Source organism: Rattus norvegicus, chromosome 10, assembly GCF_021556685.1.
Source record: "Rattus norvegicus strain SHRSP/BbbUtx chromosome 10, alternate assembly SHRSP_T2T, whole genome shotgun sequence".
Classification (NCBI taxonomy): Eukaryota; Metazoa; Chordata; class Mammalia; order Rodentia; family Muridae; genus Rattus; species Rattus norvegicus.
In genome coordinates, this window is record NC_141543.1 from 90,604,404 (window position 1) to 90,613,375 (window position 8,972).

The 8,972-nt window shown below is 46.5% G+C and overlaps 1 protein-coding gene across 3 annotated transcripts; it reads right to left on the minus strand.

The window, feature by feature from the left end:
• Window positions 1-657: 657 nt before the first annotated feature.
• Window positions 658-8,371, minus strand: Krt12 (keratin 12). 3 transcript variants are annotated; one of them, XM_087573173.1, is made up of 9 exons: window positions 8,227-8,371; window positions 7,388-8,136; window positions 5,996-6,078; window positions 4,785-4,941; window positions 3,704-3,865; window positions 3,493-3,618; window positions 3,135-3,355; window positions 1,988-2,058; window positions 658-1,096 (listed from the first exon to the last, which is right to left on the minus strand). In XM_087573173.1, the coding sequence occupies exons 2-9, from the start codon at window positions 8,051-8,053 to the stop codon at window positions 999-1,001; spliced, it is 1,584 nt and encodes a 527-aa protein (XP_087429299.1). In that variant the 5' UTR covers window positions 8,054-8,136; window positions 8,227-8,371; the 3' UTR covers window positions 658-998.
• Window positions 8,372-8,972: the final 601 nt, after the last annotated feature.

An 8,972-nucleotide genomic window follows, 5' to 3' on the forward strand; every position in this document is an offset into this window, starting at 1 on the left:
ATAAAGCCCCACCCTAGTCCTCAGCACCGCCAGACAGGAGAGAGGAGAACACAATGGAGGTCCCCACCCTTGGCATCTCATTCCATGGATGATCTTTATTCTTTCTCTCTCCACCGCTTGTTTTTCTGAACAAGACAGTTGCCCTCAAATAACTTGATCCCTTCTTCCTCCATTCTTCTTCAGAACATCTGTGTGTCCCCTGTCAAGGTGTCACTGTGCCTGGCAGATGTCTACCTCGATCTCAAGTCTTATTCACCATTGAATCTCCTAGCTTCCATTCTATGGCATCAGGTCAACATGGCTGTCATTGTTGACGATGGGCTTGCCACTGTGGGACCTAGGTGGTCCAGATGGCTATGATTGATGCATAACCCCTAGCATCAGGTCATCAAGTGTATGAAATAAAGTGGATAGGAACCCATTGACTGTATGAAAGAAGGTTCTAGGAAATGAATGGAATAACTATTCTCTCCTAAAATGGAAAATAAAAAAGTTTCATCAATCTCCGAGAGGATGGCGCCTTAAAATAATCAACTTAATCTCCAACCTCAGTTTTTTTTGGTCTGAATATTTAAGTGCTTCATTATCAATATCTTAAAGGTTTGTGTCTATGTTCTTGACATTGTTATTGAAATCAAGGAGAGGCACACACTTCACTTCATTGCCATGAATCTTTAATTCAAATTAGCGCTGTTAAACCCATACTGTTCCATCAAAGCTTTGGGATGAAACAAATGGTCCAGGAAACCAGAAAAAACAGTGGAAAAGACCCCTTCAGGCCCAGAGAGGTGTAAGGAGATCTGGGGTTGCAATGAAGATCTGCACAGCCACAGAGATGTGTAATTGGATATTGTTTCAGAAATGCTAACAAGGCCCAGCGTGAACAGAGAATCCCAGGGAAAGGAAACTGGCCAAAACAGATGCTGAATGAGTATAACACACGGAAGCAGTAACTTCTAGCCGTAACCTTCGCATTCCAGAGGAGCCCGAGTGAGGCCTTACATCGCTTCTTCAAGTTCCTGAACCTGGGATGAGACCACTTCGCCATTCACTATCTCCTGCACGACTGTCTTGATTTTTCGAGTTTTATTTGGGTCTAAAGGGAAAAAGCAGAAAAGAGGGTAATGATTATTTTTTTAAATCGTCTTTCTGATTGGACTCAAGGTATTCAGGAGGCTTCCCTCCGGGAAGCACACGTGGCCAGCTGCAACGCAGCTTGTACTGTGTTGTAGAAGTGCCCTCTACAACAGTCGGGCTTCAGGATCGAGAGCTGATGGAGGGTAATGATCGTTACTAAGCCATTGTCAACCCCAAGTTCATTCTTGGTCAACTGAAACTTTTCATCAAATTCAGACTTTCGGAAGTGACTTCCATTCCAAACTGAATGAGTCTTACTTAGTGGGAATGAAATTTCTTCGGGACTGTCCTGTGCACAAATCAAAATATTCAACGTCTCCCTCCTTTTCCTTTCAGCTCAGGATCTTGCTAAATATTAGCCCAGGATAGCCTGGAACTCACTCTCCTTTTTTTTTTTTTTTAATTTTTATTAAAAAAAAAACAATTAGCCTTCCAAGAGATAGGATGGCAGGCAAGCACACTGAGCCTGGTGTATGTTAAAGCATTTAAGAAGTGTGCACGGTAGTGCATGAGTGTAATCCCAGCATTTGGGAAGCAGAAGCAGGTGGATCTTCATGAGTTCAAGGCCAGCCTGGTCTACAGAGGGAGTTCCAGAACAGCCAGGGCTACACAGAGAAACCCTGCCTCAAGGTGCTCGTTTCGTCTTCTTACAGTAGGGTTTTCTTACTTGAGCTTGCCGAGAGTTCAATACCCCACTGCTCAGCGTGTTTGAGCGGAGACAGTGATATGTCCCCTGCTCAGAATACAAATACATTTTAAGTTACTTACGCTCAGCGTTTAGTGAGATCGTACAGTTTAGTCACTCATGACTGAGATGCTGACTTATTTTGAATGACTCTCGTGTCCATACCTTTAGAGGAGTCGACTGATGGTGCCTGAGGTTTGGAGACCGTGAGGGATAAGCTTTCATCAAAACCATCACTGTAAAGAAAATGAAAGCTGTGCTCAGTGATTGTTGGGATGAGTAAGGAGACCCCGCTGCTTGAGTTTAAGCATTAGAGAGGTCTACAAAACCACGGCAAAAATTAAAATTGCTATTGCAAGTCCCTTGGCTGAATGATGCACCACGAGGGCAACCAATTGGGTCAGCACCCATTTTCATCTGAACCACCTACAATGGGCTCTGAGGGGAGGAGTTGGGTCTCAGAATCTTAATTTACAATCTGGGGTTCTTCCCTCCAGACTAGGCTGTTATGGTTGAGGGTGGGCTTGCTACCACGGGGCTGGGGTGGTCCAGGTGGCTGCTGTCGATGTGTTATCTCTGGCATCAAGCCACAAGAACCCTTCTAGAACGTGTAGGCATTCATTTTCAATGAGTATTTTATTAATTAGTATCGAGTGAGGCAATGGCTGATTACATCCTATTTTTTTTAATAAGTTCTAGGCATGCGTTTTCTACATTTGTCGTTTTATCCTTCTCCCCCTCCTCTTCAAAAATCTTTTGTGTGTGTGTGTGTGTGTGTGTGTGTGTGTGTGTGTATGTGTGTGTGTGTGTGTGTGTGCGCGCACACACACACGCGAGTACATGTTCATTGTTGGTTCTGGACTACACCTTGTTTGAGACACACTGGGCCGAAAACTTCTGGGGCTATCCATGCCCCCACCTTCCACCTTCAGCAGGAGCCACGAGGGGAGAGACACACTTCAGGTGGGTTTTGGGGCTCTGGACTCAGTTCTTCACCCTTGCAAGCTCTTTACCCACTGAGCTCCTCCCCAGCCCACACCCCCTCTTCCTGCAGGCAGTGGGCGGATGTAGCTCAGGTTGGTCTGGAACTTGGGCTCCTGTTGCCTCCGGCTTCTCAGTGCTAGGATGACTGGCAAGATTTGTTTTCTTGTTTAATCTGCTAAGGCCCTCTTCTCCCATTGCAGGAAAAAACCCAAAACAATAACAACAACAACAACAACAACAACAACAACAACAACAACAAAACAACTTGCTATCAGGTCTCCACTGTCTTTCATCCCCTAAGATGCTTCCAATCTTACTGTCTGCTCACCCTTGGCTATCCCCCTCCAGGAGCCGGCGGTAGGTCTCAATCTCCATCTCCAGGCGAGCCTTGACGCCCAGCAGCCGCTGGTGGTCCTCGTTCTGGCGCTCTGCATCAGCCCGCAACTGCTGGAGTTGCTCCTCCAGGCTGCCAATAAGCTGCTGCATCTGAGATAGCTGGCAGCAGTATCCACCCTCGGTTTCAGCCAGCGAGCCTTCCAGGGACGACTTCTGCAATTGGGAGAGAGGCAGAGCGGTGTGGGGATCCGAGAACAAGATGGCAGCCCACGGTCCAGCATACGGTGGGTGCAGCATCTTTCTTTTGGAAGTTAAACGATGCTGTCATCTCTGAGCCTATGTTACCCTACCATGGCGAGCTGGGACTGGAGTTCAATCTCCAGGTTCTGCACCATGCGCTTGAGGTCGGTGACCTCGCTCTTGCTGGACTGAAGCTGCTCCGTGTTGCTGTTGATCTCTTTTCTGAGCTCTCCGCTCTGCAACGGCAAAGCGGGTGGATGGGGTGAGCTCCGTGCTGGCTCAAAGGGCTTTCTGGGAACGCATCAGATGTCGTGGTGTTACCTTTTCAAGGAACCAGGCCTCTGCGTCTTTCCGATTTTGGTCAGCCATGGCTTCGTACTGGGCTCTCATTTCATTGAGGATCTTGGTGAGGTCCACTCCAGGTGCGGCGTCCATTTCTACATTGACCTCACCTGGACCACCTGCCTGGAAACTTTGGAGTTCCTAAGGACAACAGTGGAGAGAGAAAGATGCGGGAGATCATGCGACTAGTGGGGTCCCCAGGTACTTTTGCCTTCTTGGGTCTCTTCGTCCACGATAATACCAATAAAATTATATTTTTAAGTGAGTTGGTATAAAGGCAAAATATTAGTGCAAGACATCAACACTGTTTTTTTTTTTTTAGTTTGAAAACCTGTCTCTTGATCTAGGAAAACAAAAACAAACAAACAAACAAACAAACAAACACCCCCCCCCCAAAACCATGATATTTTCTCAGGTTTCTTGAATGACCAAGGGCTCCACGTTCTGTGCCTGTGGTTGCTGGCTCTGCTTCTAGAACATTCGCTCTCTGTAGTTTATAGAAACAAGAGAGACCTGTGTGCTGGTTGTTCTGGCAACTGGTGCAGAGTTAGGGCCACACGTGTCACCTGGGCTCATTTCACACCACAGTCACTGAGAACCCAGCGGAAGCGTCCTTAGAAGCCCATTGCCAGCGGTCTTTCTTCCTGTCCGTGCCCCAGCCTCTGATACACACATCAGATCTCCCTGTCATATACTGGTCACACATCTCTAACATATGTGGCTGGTGTGTGTATCATCCACACGTTTACTTCTTCATTTCTGAAATGCCCCATATTTAAAGAAAACATTTGATGAAGGAAATTAAAATTCCTGCCATTACTTAATAAGGGAATTAATAAAACCAGAGCACTCCCTGCTATCCCGAGTCTAATACTCTAATCCATTAAACCTTAATAAAAAGTACTGTAACACACAAGAAGGTAGGGGTGAGGGGCACGCATACAGGGACACCAAAAATAAGTAGTCACTGCAACACAGAGATAATATATTTTCTAACTTTGTTAATCCAAAATTGCAATTCTTGGGTCTGGGAGAAAAAAAAAATAGAGCCATTTCTGACCTCCTCGTGGTTCTTCTTCATGTAAGCCAGCTCCTCAGTCAGGTTCTCAGTCTGTGCTTCCAGGTCGGCTCTGGCCAGGGTCAGCTCGTCCAGCACCCTGCGCAGCCCGTTGATGTCGGCCTCCACAGTCTGGCGCAGGGCCAGCTCGTTCTCATACCTGAAAAGCACGTGCCCACAGTTTAGGAAGTCAACATTAATGCAACCATTGAGAGGGGTCCTGACTGTCGTCTGGGCTGTGTGGCCCATGTCTGTAATCCTAGTCCTTGGGAAATAGAGCCATGAGTTCAAGGTCATCGTTAGTCACATAGTGAGTTCAAGGCCAGCCTGAGACTCCCACCTCGTCAGAGGAGAAGGAGGAGGAGTGAGAGGAGGGAGGAGAAGGAGGAAAGAAGAAAAGGGGGAAGAGGAGGAGGTGGGGAAGGGGGAGAAGCATACTAACACTATTCTATGCAATTTTTGATTTTGTGACTTTTCCTCTGCATGAGAGTATGACTTCTTACTGTTCGTTGGTAGAAAAGAGAAGAAAGATGAAGTAATGAAGTGGGAACTGCCTATCAACAGAGACCCTTGCATTCTCAGGGAGAAGGCTCCCTGTGGTTTGACTTTCTGATGATATCCTAAAACTAGACGGAGATAAACCGATGGTTACTCTGTTTGCCTGATTCCCTTTGTGGGCAGTTTTAAACCTTGTTACTTCATTAGCAGCTTTTACTCCACCTTCTCAGGCTCAGGACTATAGACATTACAACTTCCTGTGGGGACGTTTTGTAATATAAAAAGGAAATTATTAGTTCGTATTCCCTCTGCACAGGAGGGTGGGGTGTGGGAAAGGAACTGGGACACAAAAGTAAATGCATGGTTAAGCTTTTGGTCATATGCGTCATCGGGGACACAATTGTTCCATTTAACCCCTTGGCAAAAATATTGTTAATTCACTTTGATCCATTGAAAATTCAGGTCTAAACATAGGCACAATTGTCAGGTTGAAAGTTGTGACTCATTATGAAGAGATGATCTGTAGCTCCAGGTGGAAGCAACTTAGACCTTAAAGCTGGGCACTGTGAGCGCTTTGCCTCTCAGTGCTATTAAAAGTGCCCTGTGGATTAGGAGCGCACTGAAGACAGGCGGCATGTGGACTGCAGGACATTGGAACCGTTAGCCTTTGATGGAGGCAGGTGGTGGGGTGTGGGAGGAGGAACCAGCAGACTCACTTCATCCTGAAGTCCTCTGCAGCCAGCCGTGCGTTGTCAATCTGCAGGAGGAGCTGGGCATTGCTGACGCTGGCAGAAATGATCTGGGAGAGTAGAGGGAGACACACGAACACGGGGTCTTAGAGCACTGGTATAGTTCACAAGTGTTGCTTTGGACAGTCAGAGTAAATGGTGACTTGAAGTACATCTTTCCTCCATCCAAACTCGAACTTTATTTAAATCACTTTCTTTTCAGCGTTTCAAGTAGCATGTGTATACCTGGTCCATTCATCTTCAGTTTTGATTGGTCTTCCCTCCTCACCCCTACCTTTCTGTGCATCCCTACCTCATCCTCGTTTAAACCGTCCCGTGTGTTACCCTTCTTCCTTCATCTTTCATATTACCTGGGTTTTTCAGTTTTTTTTTCTTTTTTTCGGAGCTGGGGACCGAACCCAGGGCCTTGCGCTTGCTAGGCAAGTGCTCTACCACTGAGCTAAATCCCCAACCCTACCTGTGTTTTTCTACACCCACTTAACCACCTCCTCCCTGCCATTCGTCCTCTCTCGAGCTTTCTGGTCTCTACAGGTGCTCACTTAAACTCAAACACAGAAACTTAAACCTTCCAAACCAGAATCCACATCTGAAAGAGAGCAGACGGCGTTTGCCTATTTGGGCTTGGGTTACCTCGTTCGGTCTAATGGCCGCCAGTTCTGTTTTTTTCTAAGGCAAAGGCTGTGGCTGTAGCTCAATGAGAGACCACTTGGTCACATGCCCCAAGCCCCGTGTTCACTCCCAGCACCCCCAGTAGAACAAAACAAATAGCAAAGCAAAAATCGCCAAAGGGTTTGGAACAACCTCATCCTAAATGCAAATGTATTGATTGCTTTTTATCGAAAATAATGTTGATAAGTTAAGAAATGCGCATTTCCACTACCTAAAGACTATACATGGACTGACCCTGGACTCTGACCTCATAGGTAGCATTGAATATCCTAGTAAGAGCACCAGTGGAAGGGGAAGCCCTGGGTCCTGCTAAGACTGAACCCCCAATGAACGTGATTGTTGGGGGGAGGGAGGCAATGGGGGGAGGATGGGGAGGGGAACATTTATAAAGAAGGGGAGGGGGAAGGGGTTAGGGGGATGTTGGCCCGGAAACCGAGTAAGGTAATTACACTCGAAATGTAAATAAGAAATACTCAAGTTAATAAAAAAAAATTAAAAAAAAAGAAATGCGCATTTCTTGCAGGCAATGGACGGACAGCCACTTTACAATGAACGGAGCTGCACTTCTGTGCTTCTTGAGGGAAGGAAATTCTCCAAGTACAATCTAGTTTAAAAATGTGTAAGCTAAGAGGCTTTATTTTTATAATTATTGTAATAATTTCAAAGGGTTTCTGAAACCCCTCCCCTTACCTTATTCTTCAGGTCCTCAATCAGCGGGTAGTATTTACTGTAATCACTCTGGGACCCGGAGTCTCCAGTTCTTCGAGTTTCATACCACTCTCGAATTTTGTTTTCCAGTTCCGCGTTAGCTTCCTCTAGAGCGCGAACCTTACCCAGGTAGGAAGCTAGTCTATCATTCAGATTTTGCATGGTTTCTTTTTCAGAACCAGAAAGAAGTCCTCCATCATTGCCAGAAAAGATACACAGATTGCCACCGCCCGAGCTACCCCCTATCCCCATCCCTCCCACGCCGGCTCCCAGAGGTCCCCCATAGGCAGTGCCGAGCCCTGGCGAGCAACCTGTAGAGCCACCGCTAAAGCCAGAACTAGACCCAAACATGGAAGCCGCAGAAAGGAGCCCTCCACAGCCAACTCCAAAGCCAGAGGCTGTTCCCCCATAGCCACAGGCAACACTAGAAGCAGATGCACCCCAAGGTCTGCCTGCCACCCCATTCTGTGAGGATGACCTCCTGGATAGCGCAGAGGTGCGGACTGAAAGCGACATGCTGTTGTTGGAGAGAGAGAGCTTGGCAAGGTGGTGACCCCAGAGAGACCGCAGTGCTGGTATGCCAGAAGGGGTCGCACCTTTTATAGACTGTGAGGTGGGCGTTGCGGTTAAAGAGTTCACTCTCCACATTCCAACTCCGATGCCCACCTCCACCCAGTCGGCCAGCTCAGCGGGGTTTGTGATTTATGCATCATGAAAATTCACTGATATAGCTATAATTGAATAACCATTTCCAGTAGATATCTGACACACAAGAAAGAAGGCTGGGTGGAACAGATAGGCTGTCGTAAGGAATCTGTCACCTTCGATCGCCCTCAGCACTTCCTGTATCTTCCGGACTCCAGGAAAGTAACAGCTGGAGCGTTAAGGAATCTTCCGAAGCCCCATGCTTCCTGAAGCTCTTTCCCCTTCTTCCCTGTCTGTTTCTTTTGGAAACACAATATAAGCCAGCCAACCATGCTCGTAGTTCTCTCTGTAGAGACAGTTTCAGAGGCAGATGAAGAGCGCATTCCTGGGAGGTGAGAAACAAGGCTGTTTCCTCAGTGGACATTAGAATCTGAGCTTGCAAGGTTCTGCAAACATTCGCTGTTAGGAGCGGCATGGTTCTTGTTTTGCTGAAAGCAGAACAGAGAACCACGGGGCCAGCTGTTTGGAAGTCGAATGTTTATGGTTACAAAAGAATTGGCTTTCTTAGTAAACCATGACACTGGGCTCTAGGCTGAGTGCTCACTGCCATTTCCTCAATGGCGTTACCCATGAGAATTTTGTAGTGAACCCGTTGACTGAGTGGATTGTAGATCACCTAGGACTTTTCACCATTAACAAAACGCACAAAGAAAAAACACTGTCCAAAATATAATAATAATAAAAAAGATTTTTATGTCATGGTTTTCTTAAAACTAACATTCCCGTTATAAGTCTTATTTGAATACACACACACACACACACACACACACACACATATATATATATATATATATATATATATATATAGCCTTTGACACAGATACAGCTTATGTATGGGGCGTGAGAACAGTATTCTGATGGG

Bases quoted from the DNA above. Each gene is read 5' to 3' on its own strand.
- Krt12 (XM_087573173.1), bottom strand. From the start codon at position 8,053: ATGTGGAGAGTGAACTCTTTAACCGCAACGCCCACCTCACAGTCTATA. The intron at 4,942-5,995 runs GTGAGTCTGCTG...CGTGCTTTTCAG, and splicing joins GCAGAGGACTTCAGGATGAA to GTATGAGAACGAGCTGGCCC. The intron at 1,097-1,987 runs GTATGGACACGA...TTTTCCCTTTAG, and splicing joins ATCAGTCGACTCCTCTAAAG to ACCCAAATAAAACTCGAAAA.